General features: G+C 32.4%; 1 protein-coding gene across 3 annotated transcripts; it reads left to right on the forward strand.

Moving 5' to 3' along the window:
- The first annotated feature begins 6,638 nt into the window (after nt 1-6,638).
- Nucleotides 6,639-11,504, forward strand: LOC130968461 (probable alpha,alpha-trehalose-phosphate synthase [UDP-forming] 9). Of its 3 annotated transcripts, XM_057893742.1 has the most exons (5): nt 6,699-6,829; nt 7,426-7,514; nt 8,165-10,194; nt 10,310-10,583; nt 10,678-11,504. In XM_057893742.1, exons 3-5 carry the CDS (start codon nt 8,204-8,206, stop codon nt 10,999-11,001), a joined length of 2,589 nt encoding a protein of 862 aa, XP_057749725.1. In that variant the 5' UTR covers nt 6,699-6,829; nt 7,426-7,514; nt 8,165-8,203; the 3' UTR covers nt 11,002-11,504. The 3 variants fall into 3 exon arrangements, with proteins under 3 accessions (XP_057749726.1, XP_057749725.1, XP_057749727.1); XM_057893743.1 differs by lacking the exon at nt 7,426-7,514 and having other exon boundaries at nt 6,639-6,829; XM_057893744.1 differs by lacking the exon at nt 7,426-7,514 and having other exon boundaries at nt 6,705-6,829; nt 8,151-10,194.
- The last annotated feature ends 11,085 nt before the right edge of the window (nt 11,505-22,589 follow it).

Consider the following 22,589-nt stretch of genomic DNA (forward strand, 5'->3'; position numbering starts at 1 on the left):
AATATATTTATTTTATATTTATTAAATAAAATATTTTAAAATTTTTATTAATAATAAACTTATCACGTACCTTTGAGATACATATTAGTAAAATTCTTTTTATTATTATCCTCCTAAAATGTGTCTTAAAGCACAAGATAACTAAATTCAAAGTTAAAAAGCTCAACATTTTTAATGTATATATAATTATATTTGTGAAAAATTAAAAAAATTTTCACTAATAATAACTTTAATAACATGGTAGCTAAAATTTTAATTTAATTTTTATAATTTATAATATTATAATTAAATAAGTTGATCAATTTTATAAAATTTGTACTAAATATGATAATTTACAATTTAAATCTTATTATAATTTTATATTTTATGTATTTAATTTATTTTTTAATTTCACAAAAATTTATATTTTTTCTGTCTTGTTAATAAATGACTTAATTAAATTCTTTAAATTTATGAGAATGGACACTTTGCCCCTTATTGTGGTTTTGTTTGGATAGAATGCCAATGCATTAAAATTGGCACTTTGGTGCACAATAGCTACTTGCATGCTTGTAGTAAGGTAATCAATCAATTGGTGACATTTCCTTTAACTATAAAAGGGATTAAAATAAGATGATCCAGAAGTTAGGATATTGGGCATTATTAATGGATTAATGGGTACATATTATCTACACAGGAGAAAGGAAAACTATAATTTGGTAGTTCCACCTAAAAGAGCTACCTAATTATTTAAGTCACAAAAGAAATCATATTTAAAACATGGGAATATTTTTTAGTAAGGAGTGAAATTAACCGAATTGTAACTAAATTCTTAAAAAAGATGCATTATATATGATGCTTTTATTTTTTCAATATATTTTTTATTTTAAATGAATGCTTTTTTACTCTCCACCCAACTTTTTTTCACTATATTATTACTCTAAAACAATCCTTCTCTATGAAGTGAAATTAGGACAATTAGCTTCTTGATGCAAATAACATCAAACCAAATATTAGCGGAATGTCAATTATCCCAAACAATTTGCGGCTAATATAATTTATTTTTTATTTGAACAATGTTATATGACTAGTAATTATTATTACATTTTGTTAATATTAGTAATAATTTATACTCATATTTATAGATATTGTATACATAAAAACTATATAGTTTATATTTATATTTATATTTATTAGAATTTTATATACATGAATCAATATAATTTATAATCATATTTTTCAAAATTTACGTATGCAATAAAATTTATTTATTAAAAATAATTTAATATTTATACTGATTAAATAATAACAAAAATATTAAAATTAGTGTACTTGTTTAGATACCATTAAATTGATAAAATAATATTTTTTAATATTTTTTTATTTTTTAGTGTATTTGATAAATTTTTAATAATAAAAGTAAAAGTATTAAAAAAATAAATAATATTTTTTTGAGAAGTTATAAATTATATATATATTTTAATTTTTTTAATTTTTTCTTAAAATTTTTTTCACATAATAAACGAATAAATAATATTTTTATCTTATTTTATTTAAATATAATTGATAAATTAAAAAAATTAAATGAGATATTCAAACGTATAATTATTTTTATTTTGTAAATTTTTTTTAAAATACTTATTAAATTCTTTTTTAAAAAAAATGGTGTCCAACTTATTCCAATATCCGTTGGGAATTTCTGTTTTTAATTTTCTTTTAAAAAGAAGAGAGGAAAGAAGGTAGGTGAAAATAAAAATGGGAAAAAGTGTGTAGGGTAGGAGGCGTGTGGCCTGAACTTATCCACAAATGCCAGCTAGGAAATGGCGTGTGTTGGAGCTGACTCAGCCTCTCCATGACCCAACACTCAAATTTTTTTTGTAGTATAAAAAAAATTACTCAAAGTCACTTTATAATTATTTATTTTATAATTTTTTTATTAAATACTTATTGTCATAAATCAATATAAAAAAATTATTTTTATACTATATACAAGAATTAAAAAAAATAAAAGGAGCAAGCTCTTCTTTTTTTTCCCCTCGTTCCAAGAGCTTCCAGCATTGTAATTACCAATTGCAACCCCTTTGTCCTCGTTTATTTTCTTTCCTTTTTTATTTTATTATTATTTTTTTTTTCACCCTAGGCTAACTAGCTAGCTGTCATTTACTTGCTACCAGCTCATCACTTCATTCATTCCTCCATTCATTAAACCCTTTTCTGTTTTATTTGTACATAATTACCACAAGTGCCCTTACAAGAAGGTTATATTTTTTTTAGGGTAAAGATAGTATATTTTTTTGGAAAAAAGTAACTTTTATTCATCTGCTTTTTATAAGGGACAAATATTTGTTTGTTTGTCATTTTAAGGTCACAAAATCACTGAATTATGAGTTGTTAAGATAGTATATGATATAACTAATACACTATATATAATCTTTTGAAAATTGTGCTAAAAATCTCCCAATTTAGCATGTAAAACACTTATCATTTTAATTAATATGATATTTTTATTATTACACACATTTATTTAATAAATAAAATGAATTAATAAGTATTAAATACACTAGTTATTTAAAACAACAATAATCGGTATATTGGCAAATCAATTACCGAATTTTCATTTACTTAGGTGTAGGTTTAAATTTGCCAGACATGTTTATGTTTATATAAAATGAGTTTATTTTTTATGTATTGAAAATATGAAATATTTTATACAATTATTTATATTATTTTCAATATTTATTTATGTATCAAATGTCAAAAATAATTATTTTTATTAATATTATAATATATAATGAAATTTATAAGTAAAATTTATTTTTATCGAAAAAAGTGTATTAAAATTAAATTAATATAAAATATAAATTTATTTTGATTCTAATTTTGTTGTTTTAAAAAAAAAAGTTATTTGAATCCTATTAGGCCATTACTATAACATGATAAATTATTGTCTATGCTAAAAATCTTTCATAATGAATTGGGTTGCCTACTTGCCTTTGTCATTTGTCATTTAATTTGGATGCGTTAGGCTTTTAGGCATATACAGCTATAGAGCTAACTAAGTTTGGGGTTATATTTTTCGCCCATTCTATTCTATGTATTTATGAGTTTTTGCTTAAATTTTACTTAATTTATTTTTGATAATAAATTTTAATTTTTTAAAAATTATTTATTTTTATATTTTTTAAATTAAATAATAATTTTTAATTTTTTTTAATAAATAGACACCATCTTTTAGACACCATAATATTTATCTATATTTTTATAATATAATTAAGTTTTATTATTTTAAATCAAGGATATATGTGAAACAACTTGTTTAAATGTTTTGTACTTTTTACAAAATTTTGGTGGTAGGTATACGTCTAAAGTTGTTGACTTAATTAACAAAATTTTAAGAATTTTTTTCAAGATTTTGGTATGTATAATTTGATTGGACAATTAAAAAAGTAAATAAGATAACAGATTAAATAATTAGATATAAAGCTATAAATAATCTTAATCATGTGATTTGATTCAAGTCTAGTGATGTTTTCAGCAAATCATCATTTTTGATTTAGAATAGGTATTTTTGTTTTGATTTTTTTTTTTGTTTAAACTGAAACAAAAAATATAATCAAAGGCCTTATCTAAACCCATAAATAATTAAGATAGGCTGTGACATGTGACTTTCATTGATGAACAATGAGTATGGGTGGTGAATGGTGATGATGACTTTGGTATGAAATAATGAATATTTTGGGTAAAAAGTACTTGGATCAATCTCTTATCCATCTTCAGCAGCCATAATTGGACCATATTAATTAATACTCTCTATCTATCTGTATCTAGTAGTATACAGCTGCATTGTTAAATCAGCATGCATTTCATGCAGGCAGTGTCAAGAGCCACATGACTGCGGGTGAAAAAACCCTATCCAAATTGGTCTGGCTTTGTTTTGGACTGACAAAAAATAAGTTTTAATTATTTTAAAAGCTTAATTTTTTTTAACAGGTTAGACTCAAATTTATGAAATAGTTTAATTAAATATATTTAATATTTTTTTATTTTATTTTATTACTTTTAGAAATTATTAAATTTTTTTAACATATTTTATACTAAATTAGATTTATCAACCGGTCCAATCTAATACTCAATGATAAATAGTCTATAATAAATTATAGGATAAGTTTAGACCAATAAATTTTATTACAGGTCTAATTTATTAAGAGTGAAATTATTCTAGTACATTTCCACTCTTACACATAAAGCAACAATTTTTTCCAAATTTTATTACTATTATTATTATATAGGAATGGAATTACAACAATTAATAAGGATTAGTTGTTGTGATATTGATTTATGATGATAAAAGATTGTTTAACTAAAATAGAAAAGGGCTTGTTATATAGTTGTTAACATTCTTCAGGCATCTTAGCCATGAAGGGTCACATTTAACGTTTTTATTCATTGATAATTGCTAGTACTATGAAAGTAGCCCAAGGCTTTTCATGTGTTCAAGAATCGGAATTACTTCGAAAGGTCATTCACATCGTGTGTGAAACAATAATATTTTATAACTAGACGTAGTTATAAATTTATAATATACCAAAATTTTCAAGTGTATTTGTTTGGCTTAAATTTATTTATTTTATAAAAAAAGGGAGCAATTAGAAACTAACACCATTATGTGCAAGTTGTACGAACGTGACCCCGATGATTAGACAATTATTTAAGTAGGAGGAATCCACAATAATCAATAATTAAAAGGACCAACACATGCTGTATAGGGCAGAAAGCCAGAAATATCTAAGGAAAAAAATAGATTACACAGTTATTATATAAATAAAATATTATTTTTATCTCAATATATAATTATTATTAAAATTTAAAATTTTGTAAAAAAAATAATTAAAAAAATAAATGTCACAAAAAAAGTTTTGATTATATTTTTTTAATATATAAAAAAATATAATTTAATCAATAATATTATTAATGTTTATGTCACTCATTTTGTTAATTATTAGTATTAAATTTAGCGGTAAGATAATATTAAATTTATTTAAAATTTTTAAGACATAAATTAGATATTTAAAATATTAAAAATTAAATTAAAATTTAATCTAAATATTAAAAATTAAAATAATATATTATTTTATTTTAAAAAATATAATTTCAATCACTGCAAAAAAAATTAAGAGAAATATAGAGATGTAAAAAAAATGATACAAATAATTATTAATTTAGATGAGTAAAAAAAATCCGTAGAATATAAAAAATGAAAAGTCTAGAGCCAGTAGATTTGTTAAAATTTAGTTTGTACTTAGTCAGCAAAATAAAAATAAGTGATTTTTTATTATTAAATAAAATCTCACACCATTAAATATATTATTAATAACTAATTAATGACTATAATTTACAAAATTTGCTGCTCCTACCACTTCTCAGTAAAAAATTTAGTGTAATATTGGTTAATCATTGACTAAGGGCTATTAGTCCTTCAGGGTTTGTCTAAAAAAATATAAATTATTAAACTTACAGAGAGAAAGTGTGTGTTTAATATATATATATATATATATATATATATATATATATATATCCATTATTAAAGAGTAAAAGTCCTTGTATAAGCGTGAGAATAGTTAGGTCATAGGTGCTTGGTCTGACAAAATGAAATGTGCTGGATGTTCTTGAAAACTGAGGATAAGATAATTCAACTTCAACTACATTTGGTGATAAGGAACCCACTTGCCTTAATTAAAACACCCAAACACACACATGTTTTAATATAAAAAGAATATAATATAAGCTGCTTTAAAAAGAATGTAATACGCCGTGACCACTTTTAGGCTTTAGTGTTATGGAAATATCATAATTTAATTGGAGCGGAAAAGTTATAATCTGGCCATTGAAAGTTACATTATAACAGATAAATTGATTCTCATTGTAATAACAATTTTAAAATATCTTAACATGCATATTTAAAACACAATAAACTATAGTATGGAGAAAAAAATTATATTTAACTATTACAAAGTAAGAATGAAATAAAAAAGAATTAATTATTGTTATATATATATAAATAAATAATAAAACCTTATTTCAAATTAGTAATTGTAAAAGGTTTAATTATTTATTAGTCTCTGTAATTTTATTAAATTTTTAATTAATTTTTTATATTATTTTAATTTTATAATTAAAATTTTTTATATTAAAATATAAAATTAACACAAAATATTTACAGTCAAAAGTCTAATTAAAATTTTAATTATAAATATATTCAATTTATAAAAAAAATTCAATTAATTTTAATAATTTTTTATACTAAAAAAATTTAATTATAAAATTAAAAATAATATAAAAATTCAACTGAAAAAATAAAAATTTAATTATAAATTTGATACCAAATTACCAATAAAATAATTTAACATTTTAAAAATAATAACGTGGCATATTTATTTTTCAGAAGAAAAGGGCAAAACAGTAAAAGCGGATGAATTGTGAACCATGGTTAGAAAAGCAAACTGCAGTTGAAGTTTGCTGCTAAATGGACACACATGCAGCCTATCCGTTCATATTTCTATCCAACTTGTCAATCAGACACAAAATGTTTTTTAAATAAAAAATTTGAAAAGAAAAATTAAAGAAAGAAAAACTCTATCCATCCACTCATCGAGTTCCTTATTTTACAGTGACCCATGCAATATAAAAAAAAAATTATAAAATCTCTCTCTCTCTCTCTCTCTCTCTCTCTCTCTTACGGGAGTTTCCGTTCTCGTTTTTTCTTCCTTTCTCCAAACACTGACTCTCTCTCTCTCTCTCTCTCTCTAAAACGCAGCCTCTAACTTTCTTTTTCATCACCATCGCCGGAAAGGTTCGACTCGGAGTCCTGAACACTTGACTTCTGACTCTATCTCCATTTTTATTTATTTATTTATTTACTTGGAATTTGATTTTGCTTTCTGTGATCCGTTCCTATCTGTGTGTTGAATTATTTATTTATTTGTGTGCGAGTGGTGTGATGGTTCTGTGAAGTTTAGGCAGTTACACGGTTTTCTGTTGTGTGTGTTTTGTTATTTTCGTCTCCGGAACGAAACGGTGCTGATCGTTTACCGGTTCAGTGGGTTTGCGTCTTCTGCTTTTGCTTGCTTGCTTGGTTGTTAAATGCAGTGTGAATCGTTGTTGATGTTAAAACGACGGCGTCGTTTGAAGTGAAGTTACTCGTATTAACGTGGTGATTATTAGGTTGAATCTGGTTGTGAATCTCGAACTGCTAAGTGCTAACTGCTGATTCGGTGTTTTTCGTCGTTTAAGGATCTAACCGTTTTGAACCCCAATCTGCTATTTTGTGTGTGTGCTGGTTTTGGGATACACATCACATGATCAAGTTATTTATCTTGTTTTTCAACTTTTTGTGCTCTTTTTTGGTGATCCATTGAAGTTCACTGTTTTGTGACATTTTTTTTGCAGAATGGTCTAGACGGGAAGATGATAAATTGATTGATTCTTTTGATTTGATTTGGATTGAGGTTTTTGGACCATTATGTATTTTGTGAAAGGTGGTTATCATATTTGAGATCATGTGAAATGAAGGGTTGTTTATCATTATTCTCTGTTTCACACGTATTTTAAACTGTGAAGGCAGATTATGTTGGTTTTATATTTTGTGGATTGAACTCTTTGGTTGTGGCTGCTGAAAATTATACTAGTTTTATTTTTCTTAACCGTGGAGTTAATGTCGCAAAGATGATTTCTATACACAATTAATTTATGGGGGAAATAGAATTTTATTCATGGAGGTGGTGTGTGCATATGGATAAGAACAAACGATGTTATCATTTTTAAATTCATCTTCTCTTCCTTATGTGATGGTTTTAAGAGTTGAGATGTGCTGTTAGAGTGAATGGATATCTCATGAACAAAATTGAACCACAGTGGTTGTCTGGTAATAGTGACTGTCAGTGGAAAAGATGAAAACTAGCTAACTGGTAAAGTTGCAAAGTGAGGATGTTTCTTCATCTACATGAAGTTATATCATCACAGTGTTCATGAATGCCCTGAGGATTGTATTTTGTAGTAATTGTTTTGGGCATTATCATGTTTGGATCACTAGAATACTTACTTGTGTGCTTCTTTGCCTCTTGTTTTTCTCTTAGGACCCTAGAAAGAAGTAATTTATTTATTTATTATTTTAGTTATGATTTGATAGGAGAGAAGGGCATAAAAGAAAGGTACTCCTTGACTGGCCATGGCATCAAGATCATATGCTAACCTCTTTGACTTAGCTTCTGGAGGAGATTTGCTGGATATTCCTCGCACCCCAAGAGCTCTTCCAAGGATTATGACTGTTCCTGGAATTATCTCTGACCTTGATAGTTGTGGTGCTAATGATGGGGATTCAGATGTAAGCTCCTCTGGTTGCCGGGAGCGGAAGATCATTGTCGCAAACATGCTGCCATTGCATGCTAAAAGAGATGCAGAAAATTCTAAGTGGTGCTTCAGTTGGGATGAGGATTCAATTTTACTACAATTGAAAGATGGTTTTTCTTCTGATACGGAGGTAATTTATGTGGGTTCACTTAAGGTTGATATAGATGCCAGTGAGCAGGAAGAAGTTGCCCAGAGATTACTGGATGACTTCAATTGTGTACCTACCTTTCTATCCCATGATCTCCAGAAAAAGTTCTATCTTGGGTTTTGCAAGCAGCAGCTTTGGCCTCTCTTTCATTATATGCTACCAGTGTGCCCAGATCATGGTGATCGCTTTGACCGCATACTATGGCAGGCTTATGTTTGTGCAAACAAAATATTTGCCGACAAGGTTATGGAAATAATCAATCCTGATGATGATTTTGTCTGGGTTCATGATTATCACCTGATGGTTTTGCCTACTTTCTTGAGGAAGAGATATAATCGAGTTAAACTTGGATTCTTCTTGCACAGTCCTTTTCCTTCATCTGAAATTTATCGAACTTTACCTGTAAGGGATGAAATTTTGAGGGGACTTCTGAATGCTGATTTAATTGGTTTTCATACATTTGATTATGCACGCCACTTCCTTTCTTGCTGCAGCAGAATGCTAGGTCTGGACTATGAATCTAAGCGAGGTCATATAGGACTTGATTACTTTGGCCGTACTATATTTATCAAAATTTTGCCGGTTGGCATTCACATGGGTAGGCTTGAATCTGTATTAAATCTTCCTTCTACATCTGCTAAACTAAAAGAGATTCAGGAAGAGTTTGAGGGTAAGAAGGTGATTGTTGGTGTTGATGATATGGATATTTTTAAAGGCATCAGTTTGAAACTTCTAGCTGTGGAGCATCTGCTGCAGGAGAATCCAGATATGCAGGGCAAAGTTGTCCTTGTTCAAATTGTAAATCCTGCAAGGGGTTTAGGGAAGGATGTTCAGGAAGCAAAGAAGGAAACATATTTAATTGCCCAGAGGATTAATGATACCTATGGTTCAGAGGAATATCAGCCTGTCAAACTCATTGACCGACATGTTCCTCGATTTGAGAAGAGTGCTTATTATGCTGTAGCTGAATGTTGCATTGTAAATGCAGTAAGGGATGGCATGAACCTAGTCCCATACAAATATCTTGTCTGCAGGCAACAAACTGCTAAACTAGATGAAGCATTGGGTAGGAAAGTTGATTCTCCTCGAACAAGCATGCTTGTTGTGTCTGAGTTCATTGGTTGTTCACCTTCTCTTAGTGGGGCTATCAGGGTCAATCCCTGGGACATTGATGCTGTTGCTGATGCTCTGAGCTTGGCCCTTACAATGAATGATTCTGAGAAGCAATTGCGCCATGAGAAACACTATCGGTATGTCAGTTCTCATGATGTAGCATATTGGGCACGCAGCTTTATGCAGGATTTGGAGAGAGCCTGCAAAGATCATTACACCAAAAGGTGCTGGGGAATTGGCTTGGGTCTAGGGTTTAGAGTTGTTTCTCTTTCTCCTGGATTTAGGAAGTTGTCTATTGATCATGTTGTTTCAGCTTACAAGCGAACCAATAGAAGGGCCATCTTTCTTGATTATGATGGTACTGTTGTACCGCACTCTTCTATAAATAAAGTCCCCAGCCCGGAAGTCATATCTGTGCTAAACGCTCTGTCTAGTGATCCCAAGAACATTGTTTTCATTGTTAGTGGGAGGGGAAGAGATTCTCTGAGTGATTGGTTCAGTTCATGCCAATTGCTGGGACTTGCTGCTGAGCATGGTTACTTTTTAAGGTCGATCATTTTAATCTTACAGATATTGGGAACCTTTTGAACCCCATTTCAGAAGAATTGAAGTGCAAAATAAATAAAAGCTAAACCACTAATATGTTCTTCTTAATGCATGCAGGTGGAATAGAGATTCTGAATGGGAATGCAGTCACTTGTCTGCAGACCTTGACTGGAAAAACATAGCAGAACCTGTCATGCAGTTGTATACAGAGGCAACTGATGGTTCCAGCATTGAAATTAAGGAAAGCGCTTTGGTGTGGCATCATCAAGATGCAGACCCGGATTTTGGTTCCTGCCAAGCCAAGGAATTGTTGGATCACTTGGAAAGTGTACTTGCAAATGAACCAGCAGTTGTTACGAGAGGCCAGCATATTGTTGAAGTTAAGCCACAGGTAATGTTTTCTTGAAATTACTTCCCTATGATCTTGTATTTAAATTGTGCAGGAATCTGGAACTAACTTCAATGTTTTACTATCCTCACTGCAGGGAATAAGCAAAGGTTTGGTAGCCGAAAAGGTTATATCAACCATGTTTAATGGTGGTAATCCACCGGATTTTGTTATGTGCATTGGCGATGATAGGTCTGATGAAGACATGTTTGAGAGCATTTTAAGGTCAGTATCCTGCCCGTCATTACCGGCGGCTCCAGAGATTTTTGCCTGCACTGTAGGTAGGAAGCCGAGCAAGGCGAAGTATTTTCTTGACGACACTTTGGATGTAGTGAAGTTACTTCAGGGTCTTGCTTCTTCATCCAATCCAAAACCCAGGCATCTTGCGCAATTCCAAGTTTCTTTCGAGAGCACAATTTGAGAGTTTGAAGGTAGGGCAAGGCAACCTTTGTTGATTTGTTGTGCTGCACTACCTGGGAGGATTCTTCAGCTTTGAAGCAGAGAAAAAGTTTTGGTTACTTAATCTTAACATGACCGAATCGCAACCATGCTGTTGTCGGGCTTCTAATATTCCTTGCTTGCATGGTTCCTGGTGGTAGGTTTTTTCTGAATAGTGAGCCTGATGGATGGCCTGACAAATTCTTCTTTTCTGTAAATGGTAATTGGTAACAACATCAATTGTTACATTTGTTGGTGCAATGACGCCGAGATCTTAAGTTGTGCTTTTTGTTAGAATGGTGTATCGGTGTTGTGCACCAAAACTTGTATAGTTTACAATATTTTTCTTACAAATATATAATGGCAATCGGGTTTGATATATCTTTGCTTCAAAAACAGTGTTTAATTCGCGATCAGAGGCAGAATTTAATCAATTTATAGTATAGTTGTAGCTAGCAGTGTATAGGCTTGAAGTACTTGGTCAGTTTGAATCTATTATTTATTATATATTATTAATTTTATAATTAAAATGTCTTATATGTCATTTTTTATTGTAATATTTATTTTAAATTAAGGAATTTTATTTTTTCTTTTTATTCTCTTATTTAATTTTTTTATATATTATTATTAATAATTAATTATAAATTTTAGTTTAAATTTTATAACTAAGATATTTTTAATTATAATTAAAATTAAATTAAAATTAAAATATAATTTTATTGTAGTACTAATTTAATAATTAAAATGTCATATGAGATAAATTTTTTTTTCAAAATTAATGAGTTTTCTCTTTTTATTTTTTTCTCTATTTCTCTTTTTTATTTTTTTCTATTTTTCTCACTTTGTAACTTATAATTTATATGTTATATTACTAATTGAACTACTAAAATATGTTACAAAATATTTTTTATTACAATTAAAATATTTTTTTTTAAATTAAAAGCTCCATTCTTCCCTCTTTTTTCCAATCTTTTTTCTTTCTTTGTCTGTTAGCCTCTATCTCTCTTTAGTTTTTTCATTTATAAAAATAAAATTAATAAAATAATATAATTTTAATTTTTTAATTTATATTTTCACTTCTTTTTCTTCATATATTTACTACATATAATTTGGAGATAATACCAATACTATGATTAAACTTAAGATTTAATTATTGTTCTAAAAAAATCTAAGTTAATTTTATAATTATCAATTTAAATTTTTTTAAACTAATATATAATTATATTTTTAAATAATATATTTAAAAATTAATTATTTTAATTTATACAATAGACTTAATAGCTAACTAAATATAAAAAATATATATTAAATTCTTTTTTTAATAATAAATGTTAAAATTAATTGCGAATAAAAAATTAAAATCTTTTACATGATAATAACGGCTCGTTTGAAAAATTTTAGAAGTAACTTTTTTTAACTTTTGACTAATGAAAAGTAGTAGTATTAATGTCTGGTGTAATTTTCAAAACCAAATTGCAACTTTCTAAGAAGTTATTTAGGAGCTTATAGAGAAGTTAAGAAAAATGACTTCTCTCATAATATTTCTACTTTTCATCACATTTCTATAAAATAAGTACTTTTATAGTTAAAAATCCAAACATAAAATAATTTATTTATAAGTTACTTTTAACAGAGTCATTTATTATTTAAGTTATTTTATCAAAAGAAGCTTTGGTTACCCAAATTGAACCTTAATTAAACAAGTCAATAAAATTTTATATAAAAAATATCTAAAAAATTTATTATTTGACTTTTTTTTTGTCTATAAAAACTTAGTCGCTTCGGTCCATGAAAACTTTTATCCCAATAATTTTTTTTTGTAAAAAATGGTCATTTGACTTTGTGAATCTTTTTGCAATAATCTATGATATTTGGACTAGGTCAACATAATTTTTAAAAATTTATAATTTCGTATATTATCACGAATAAAAACACTAATATTTACTATTTTTGCTCACTGTTATTCGAGTAATGATTTGTAATTCGTATTCTCAATTAAATATCAATATAGTAGAATTAGTATCACTGATAAATTTTTATAATTTGTCCAAGGTATGAAGAGCGTTCAAGTCAGCAGAGTTGGCCCTGTGTCTCAATCTCATAGCTTTTTCCACGTTCTTTCGGCTTTTGGGCTCTCCTTGTAATAGTGGGCCTTCCACGTTCTTTTTGTTTCGGCCCGGAAATAATATTACCACGTTTTTGGACCTTCCTGTTCAGCCTTAATGGGCTTAATTTTAACTTTTTTCTCTGTTCATTCTTTTTTGGCGAATCACCTAAAAACAGGCTGAAAGGGTTTTATTTATAGATGATTGAAAATAGACACGAAAAGAAAGAAATGACTCCGAAAAAAAGAAAAAATGAAATGACAAAATAGTGAATTCCCTTTATAAATTACTCTTTAATTTATCAAATTGAAAGATACTGTAACCAACTTGGGTTGGTCGAGTGGTCAGTTTACTCGTCCACTTAAGCAAATGTCATACAATTTTTGTCATTATCTTTTTTTTTTTTTTGTTCGGGGTTCATTTGTGCAGTTATTAGCTTAATTTTCTTTATTTTAAATTAAGTGAAAATACATCGAATAATTAATTACCACAATTTTTTTAACCTGTCTACTACTTAAGCAAGATTATACAAAGAATTCGGTTATAAGAGAATGTGAGCCACCGAATTATTAAATGCCAAAACTCTAGCCAGTATTGCAATAATGAACCCATCACCTCATCGTTGAAATTCATGCAAGGAATCATAGAAGGGTTAGAAAAATTAAAACAAAATGATAAAATTGTCGCTTTTTAATTTACATATTGTACCGGTGCTGGGGTATCACAAGGATATGGGGGTGGCTGGTGTGTAACCAGGTTGTGGTGTCAGGGGTAGTGGGACTCGGACCCTCCGAGTTCAAGCCACAAAACGCATGGTCCGAGTCCAGTGTATGGGGATGACGTTGGTGAGGGACTCGGACCCTCCGAGTTGGCGTGCGTCACGGACCGTCCGATTTCGGTCTGAGTAGTCGCACGGTCCGAGTCCAGTGCTGGAGTGGACACGCGGCGCTTCCCCGTTGAGTCCCTATTCGGTGGGCATCACAAACGTAGTAAAAGAACCCTGCTCCCTTACCATCCGAATCCCTCCTTCACTCCCACCAACCTTTCTCCCTCAAAACCTTCATCTTCATTTCTCTGAACTTTGCATGGTGGAGGAGCAACATTAATGGGGAAAAAATTAAAAATTAAAGATGTTGATCGATCTGAGCTTCATATTATTCACTATCTCAGTGATCCTGATTATGTAAGTATTTTTTGAATTTTTTAATTTTTTTTTATAGTTATAGTTATTAAAAAATAGAATTTCAATATTATGATTGTTGTTAGGATACACAGTTGAAGAATATAAATAAAATGATTATGACTAATTTGTTAGTATTAGTTAGATTATTTTAAAATATTTTGAACAGATTAATAATTATGTTTATGATGATTAAAATTTATTTTATGATTATATTGTTGTTAGACATGCATTTGAAAAATAGAATGAGTATGGCTTGTTTAAAATTATTTTACAGATTAATAATTATATAAATCATGATTAGAAAATTTGTTATGATTATGTAGTTGTTAGAGATATGTAGTTGAAGAATATAAATAGAATGGTTATGACTAATTTTGAAATATTTGTTAGGTTCTATTTAAATATTTTTTTACAGATTATTAACTATATATATCATGATAAGAAAATTTGTTATGGTTATGTTGTTGTTGTTCTTTAGTTTTGTATTTTTGGCTGTAGTAGTAAGAAGTACATAATGTAAATTTTTAATAAATTTATTTAATTGTAGTATAATTATTATTTGTAAGCCAATGTTATTTAAATGTGTTTTTAAGAAATTAAGTGTAACTGTTATCAATTTTGGTTTGATGTTATTATTATTGTGGTAAAGTGTTAATGCTGAGTTGATTAGAAAGGTTTTTTTAATTAAGCCATGTTAGATATTTCTTTATGAGAAAATTTAAATAATTTTAATTGTAGTAATTATTATTAGCAAGTTAATTATTAGCGTTGTTAGAATATGAATGATGGCATATACGGATTTATTAATGTTTTGTATTGCAGGGGAAAACATTTTTAACAAAAGAGTAATTAATTAATGTTCGATATTATTGTGGATGTTGTAAATATTGTTGAGATTTATGATTAGGAATATATGTATTTGTAATGAGTTTCATTAGCAGTTATGAATACTTTTGAGGATTAACTAGTTAAATTTAGAAGTTACGAGAATTAGTTGTATAAGGATTCAGTCAATAAATTTATGATGGCAAGTTAGCAATTCTTAATAATTTGATTAGTAATTTGTTATGTTTTTTTTTTTGTAGAAATCAAGAATGTTGACATGTAACCATCCACTTCCTCTGGATCGGTACAACGAAAGGGTGGAGGATCATCTGCGAATTACCGGGTTCTATCATGCATCACAGATTGGGATAGTGCAGTGTCAGAAAGCATTGGTAAATGCTCTAATTGAACGTTGGCACCCAGAGACACATACGTTCCACCTTCCCATTGGTGAATGTGCTGTGACACTTGAAGATGTAGCTATGATTCTTGGTCTTCCCACAGATGGTCTTCCGGTCACAGGGATGACAATGAGCAGTTTTGAAGCGTTGGAGGCGGAGTGTTTGCTTCAATTTGGAGTTGCACCGCGTATGTCTGACTGTAGATCTAGTTGCATAAAACTTACCTGGCTGCGTGATTTAAAAGAAAATTTACAGTTGATTGATGATATCAGTATACAGAGGTATGTGAGGTGCCATATTATGTTGTTGATTGGGACGATCTTGTTTGGGGATAAGTCTGGGGCAGGAGTGCATTGGAAATTTCTACCCTTGCTACGTGATTTTGGTAGTATTGGTCAGTATAGTTGGGGAGCGGCATGCCTGGCACATCTCTACAGGGCATTATGCCGGGCATCCCGTTTTAACTGCAAGGAAATAGATGGTCCACTAACACTTCTACTCTGTTGGACTTGGATCAGGCTGCCATACCTATCGCCGCTACCTAGGGAACCTCGAAGTTTTCCACTAGCAAACAGGTAATAATTTGTTAGAATGTACCCGTATCTTGATATTTATGATGCATGTAATGGTAGTTGAGGTAATTGAATGTATCATAATAGGTGGCGGAACTGGGAGCGTGGTGACCGACGATTTAGATATATGAAGTTAGCTCACTTTAGGAAGTCATTTGATGAACTTCAGGAAGGGCAGGTATGTTTTAATGAAAGTAGTATTAGTTTTATGTTTAGGGTCTGAGACATAATTATACAGCATTGTCTTTGTAATTGGCTTTGTGGACTGTTATGTTGAGGTTCCTTTTTTTTTTCCAGTTTGTTTGGGTTGCTTATGCTGTGGATCGGGTGGATCCGAACATCATTCCTCCTGAAATCTACATGCAGTCGGTGGTTTGGAGTGCTACAGTTCCGTTGGTATCATTTGAATGTGTCGAGTGGCATGCTACCGATAGATGTAGGCGACAGTTTGGTTTGGTTCAGGGACTACCTAGTCAGGAGCGGAATCTAGAGAAGGCGCATGGAGAAACCCTGAAGGGTCCCAAGAATCTTAATTGGGCCACGGAACCGAGTCATTCAAAATGGGTGATGCATTGGTCAAACAGGTATAACTACATTCTATCTGAGCTTCCGATGCCTTCACATGATCTACTTGATAGTTACATGCATTGGTACCGATCAAAATATGGGGTCCACTTGAACTTGTCAAATCTTGTGGGTCAAGATAATGATGAATGTGATCACGATATGGAGGAAGGTGATCAGGATTTGGATGAGGATAATCAGGATACCGATGAGGGTAGTCAGGATATGGATGCTGACAATCAAGTAGAAGAGCCACATTCGCCGCATGTATTACCTCCAACCCCGATTCCAGAAGAACAACCTCAGTCCTCAACCCATTATGTACCTCAGACACAGTTCCCCCCATCAGTTCCAATCAGTCAACAATATTGGGGTACCTCACAATTTGAAACAGGAGAAGGAGGTTCCTTTAGCCAGTTGCTTGGGTTGATGTCTGCAGATCCTGGACTACCACAATATGGCCAACAGCCTGACTTCATGGCTGGTAGGTATTCATTGGATGCGAGGTATCCGGGCCATACATCATCGGTTGCTTCTGGGGGGTTTGTGTCGGTTGACTCTAGTAGGAGTGATGACGGACGCGGAGCTTTTTTTAGTCAGAATCCTAACCGTGTATCCATGGGACTCATTGAAGAAGATGCTAACACACTCGAGAGGGAGACAGATGCGTATCTAGTAGATGACCCGGATGACGAGGAGGATCATGATGACGATGAAATAGAGGAGTTTGACGAGGATGAAGAATCTCGTAATGATGGTATTATGTTTTGTATTCTACTTTACATGTTGCATTACTTTTTTATTTTTTGTTCATAACTGGCATCTATTTTTTACTTTTAGTAAATCTTATGTGGTTTTTGTCTTGCTGTGATTACCTGCTGCGCATAATTTAATTATTTTTTATAAATTCTATACAGGTCATGCACGCACTCCGGATGAAACCTCCAAAGGTTACAATCTGAGGATTGATCCACCACGTCGCAGTGCAAGTCGCTACACTCCATCTGTCTTCAAAAAGGCGGCCAAGAAATGCAAGAATTTAGTCAAGGATGTGAAGTGGGCCATGAGAAAGTAGTTGTGTTGTAACTTATTTATTTAAGTAGTAATCACGTGGACCATGTTGTATTTATGTAGTATGTTTAGAGTATCTATGTTGTATGTTTAGAGTATTTATGCACTACGTACACTATTCAGGCATTGTTAATCTTGAGTACGCATTAAGGTACAGGTGTTGCATATGTACGCATTATTGTTGTTCATTCATACAATCAGATTGCACTGGACCGGCCGGTTCATTTATACATTCAGATTGCACCGGAAAGGCCGGTTCATTCATAAAATCAGATTGCACAGGACAGGCCGGTTAATTTCGAAAAACAGGTTGAACCGGACCGGCCGGTTCATTTATACATTCAGATTGCACCGGAAAGGCCGGTTCATTCATAAAATCAGATTGCACAGGACAGGCCGGTTAATTTCGAAAAACAGGTTGAACCGGACCGGCCGGTTCATTTTATACAATCCGATTGAACCGGACCGGCCGGTTTATTTATACAATCAGATTGCACCGGAAAGGCCGATTCATTCATAAAATCCGGTAGAAGCGGACCGGCCGGTTCATTCATAACATCAGATTGAACCGGACCGGCCGGTTCATTTATACAATGCGGTTGAACCGGACCGTTTTAGTTGGAAGAGCCGTGCACTTAGAACGGCGGGTTCATTAAGGAAAACATTAGAATACATAAACCGTTTTAACATAAAAACATCAGAAAAACATTACATAATGTTCCACATATCAAGTCAAGTTCTCTCAAAATGACAACCCATGACATAATACTGACGTTCTACACCTACCACAATGTGAACCTACTGAGCATCTCCGTCGGCAGTTCTACCAGCTGACTGACGGCATCTACTACGATTGTGTCCCTCAGCTCCACATAGCGTACATCGCCTAGGACGACGTAACATTCGCGTGTCCATCTCATTCAAGAAACGCGTCATCCTGGGGCGCCCTTTCGAGACACGTCTCAGATATGGATTCGGTACGTAGCGAGGACCGTTGTACGCAGGCCACGTCGTCGAGTTACCTAGTGGCCTAAATCTTGCTCGGTACACCCGCCGAACTTGGTCCATCTTATACACATCATGCACATATAGCTTCCAATCCAGTCGCTGGTTTGCGCAACATGCGAACACATGTCTGCAGGGGATCCGGTCCACCTGGAACTCACCACAGTCACATCGAAGGGCGCGTAGATCGACTGCAAACTCCAGTCCGCTTGGCATCTCACGCACCTTGAAGACCTCATTCTGCCGGTCAAAGCAACTGACCTGTATGTTTCCTGATGCAAGTTGGTTTGCATGCAACTTCGAGGTCACGACTTCGGAGAACACATGGCCAGCATTAATCCGCGCTTCTGCCTCTGCTCTTTTTCTGGTGAAAAGCTCGTTTAGCCTGTAGAATGTTGCCTTGACAAGAGCAGTAATAGGAAGATTGCGTGCACCCTTCAACACTGAATTGATGCATTCCACTAGATTCGTTGTCATGTGACCCCATCGGTATCCACCATCAAACGCCAATGCGTACTGTTCGCGAGGAATTCGGTTTAACCAGTTGGTATACGCTTCCCCCCGTTCCCGTAATCGCTGGTAACGCACTTCATACTCCCGCACCGTCCTGGAATATCCTAGAGGAAAGCAAAAAAAAAATAAAAATTATAAAACTCGAAAACAAATATTAATATTTAACTACTGTTAGTAAGTTACTTAAATTTAGTAAATTATTACCAATGTTGACGACCAATTTTTGGAGGTACGGTGCCTTGAATTTCCGCAGAAAATTCGACTCTATATGCCTGATGCAGAACATATGAAAAGCTCTAGGAGGTGACCAGGCTCCGTTACTCCGTTCCACAGCTGCATTGATGGATTCGTGTCGGTCGGATATCAGTCCCACACCATCCCGAGTGACAACATGTTGACGCAAGTTACTAAGGAAAAAGTGCCACGCATCAGAAGTCTCTCCCTCGACAATAGCAAACGCAATTGGGACGATGTTGTTGTTGCCATCCTGTGAAACTGCGACTAGGAGACAACCCTTATACTTTCCGTACAAGTGAGTCCCATCCACCTGGACAACTGGCTTACAATGTCTGAATGCCCTGATACAGGGGTAATAACTCCAAAATACTCTATGCAGTACCCGAATATGACCAACCAAGTCATCGCCTTGGTATGCAGGCATAGTCTCAAAATGGACAACAGCTGATGGCTCCTTATGACACATGGCCTGAAACCATATAGGCAACGCTTCGTACGATGCCTCCCAACCTCCAAATATTTTTTCTACTGCCCTTTGCTTAGCCAACCATGCTTTCCGATAGCTAACAGTATAGTTAAACTTCGATTGCACTTCTGCTATAACGGACTTTACCTTTAAGGAGGGATCAGCCTCAACCAATGGCTTTATTGCTTCTGCAATTGTGATGGACTCCAGCTTCGCATGATCCTGTGAAATGGTGGCTCTGGTACAAGTGTGACTACCATTATACCTCCTTATAACCCAACAATACTTCCTGCTGATCAGACTAACCCTGATAAGCCAATCACACCCTGACCCATACTGTGTACACTTGGCATAAAATGTCAAAGGCTCAGACTCATACACCCGGTAATCTACGCTTCGTCGTATGGTATACTCTTTTATTGCCTTAATAACAGCTTCCCGGGAACTAAACTCCATCCCAACAGCAAATTCACCATCTGCGACAATAGGAACTTCTGCCAGGACAACAAGCATGGGAAAAATTTCAATAAATACATATATATTTCAAAACCATACTAAATCAATATTAACTGCATCAAGTATGACATAAATCCGACCCTAACGTAAATAATAATAAAATATTAAATTCTATGTTCTATATTCGTTTAAAATAACGTTATATGTTTCAAACATTACTGAACACATATGTTGACTTTTATTTTTTTAACTTCCTACTATTTTTTAATTTTTTTTTACATAGGATCAGCTCAACCGGTTCAATGTCTAACACATACATGACATCAACGCATGCTTAAATAATGGGTAATAAATAATAATTCATTCATAAATAATTCAATAAATAAATAAAAAAGACAATTATTTTTTATTAACGTACCTGCAGTCATATATTCCGGAAACTCCGGAACATGCATGGCTTCCAAGTCCAGAACTCGCATGAATGAAGGCTCCCCAAACGGCATATCGTTTGCGAGTGCATCTGCCACCTCTGTCACATCTGGATCCATATTTCCCTCACCATGATCTTCATCTCCATCTGCACCAACACATTCGTAGTTGCTTTCGAACTCTTCTTCACTGTCACTATTATAATCTTCCCGTAGAATGTTTCGGTCTGCCTCAGATGGTTCAAACTCAACATACAACTCGATAAACGAGATCTGCGCCCGGTTTTCAATATACATTGAAAACATCTCCTGCATGCTCGCTTCGTCCGTCACATATCTTGTTTGAAATTGGACAAACCCACCAAATACCGGTACGGGATATCTGTATAGAACACAGGATATTTTTTTTGCCCTCTCAGAATCAATCTTTTCACAGATCAAACCTTTCAGTTCTTCAAAGGAAATGATAAAAGGAATAACAACATCTATTGGATTTTCACAAATAAATTTTACCCCCTCAGGTGTTTGTAATAAAATTTGACCAAAATAATACACCTTTATTAGTACTCTATCACTCATTTCTCCTACTCACAAAAAAAAATATAACACTAACTACACACTTCTTTGATTTTGAACAAGCATATAAGAGATCCAGAAGAACGAAACAGAGGAAGGAAGCGGCGCATAACAAGGGGAAGAAGAAGGGTAACCTAACACTAACTCGTTGCACACTTTTATATAGACTCTATACTCAACTCGGACCATCCGACTAGGTTAACTTAATTCAAAAATATACTAACCAACCAAATCGGACCATGCGTGTTCATAAACCAGTTCTGCCATCCCCAGCCAAAACGGACGGTCCGAATCCAATCCATGCACGCAACTCGGACCGTGCGTGTTCTGCTCTCCTATGCCATCTCGCAGGGTCCGATTTCTCCTCAACAAACCATTTTCCCCCCACCACGACTCGGACCGTGCGTCTTCCGGTTTAACGAAGTCACAAACGAAGAACTCGGACCGTCCGAGTCCTTCTCCCAAAACCTGCCAAAATTCTGCCCCACATACATGTCTAACCCACCTTAACTCCATATCCATGAAAAGCTCACATACAAGCTCCATATCCATAAAATTGACCCTAAAATTGTGAAAGAATAAAAAAAAAAAGAAGTAAAACTAAATATATATAAAATATTATCTACGAAAAAAAAAAGTAAAGATAAGATAAGATGGTAACATAAAAATAAGATAAAATAATAAAGGCTAAAATTAAAACTGAATTTATGAATTTTGTTGGACTGAATTTGTGGACCGTAAAACTTTTTTATTGTTGTCGTGGTGATTTAATAAAAAAATTAAAATATAAAAGGAATGGCATGACCATTGGTATGAAATGTTTTCTTTGAAATAGTCAGAAGATGACAAGAGGACACTACAACAATAAGATGAATATTTCACCAACACAATAATTGAGTGATGACACTTTTATTCTTCTTAGTTCGTCTCTACTATAATGAACTGGATCTCTTGGCTGTATACATGTCTCAAAAGCCATAAATATAAAAAGCTATACACCTAGTGTCTAGTGTCCAGTGATAGATTCATTTTGTCGTGTTTTCATGAATTATATGCACTTGAACACATATGAACAACAACAACAACAATAATAATAATAATAATAATAATAATAATAATAATATATAAAAGTGAGTGGAGTTAACGGAAACTAGAAAATTGGAATCATT

This window comes from Arachis stenosperma, chromosome 3, assembly GCF_014773155.1.
Source record: "Arachis stenosperma cultivar V10309 chromosome 3, arast.V10309.gnm1.PFL2, whole genome shotgun sequence".
Lineage (NCBI taxonomy): Eukaryota > Viridiplantae > Streptophyta > Magnoliopsida > Fabales > Fabaceae > Arachis > Arachis stenosperma.

What these genes read in the sequence shown, in the direction of transcription:
- LOC130968461 (XM_057893743.1), top strand. Translation starts at nt 8,204, where the DNA reads ATGGCATCAAGATCATATGCTAACCTCTTTGACTTAGCTTCTGGAGGA. An exon ending in GAGCATGGTTACTTTTTAAG is followed by an intron (nt 10,195 to 10,309) that starts GTCGATCATTTT and finishes TAATGCATGCAG; the next exon opens with GTGGAATAGAGATTCTGAAT. An exon ending in TTGTTGAAGTTAAGCCACAG is followed by an intron (nt 10,584 to 10,677) that starts GTAATGTTTTCT and finishes TCCTCACTGCAG; the next exon opens with GGAATAAGCAAAGGTTTGGT.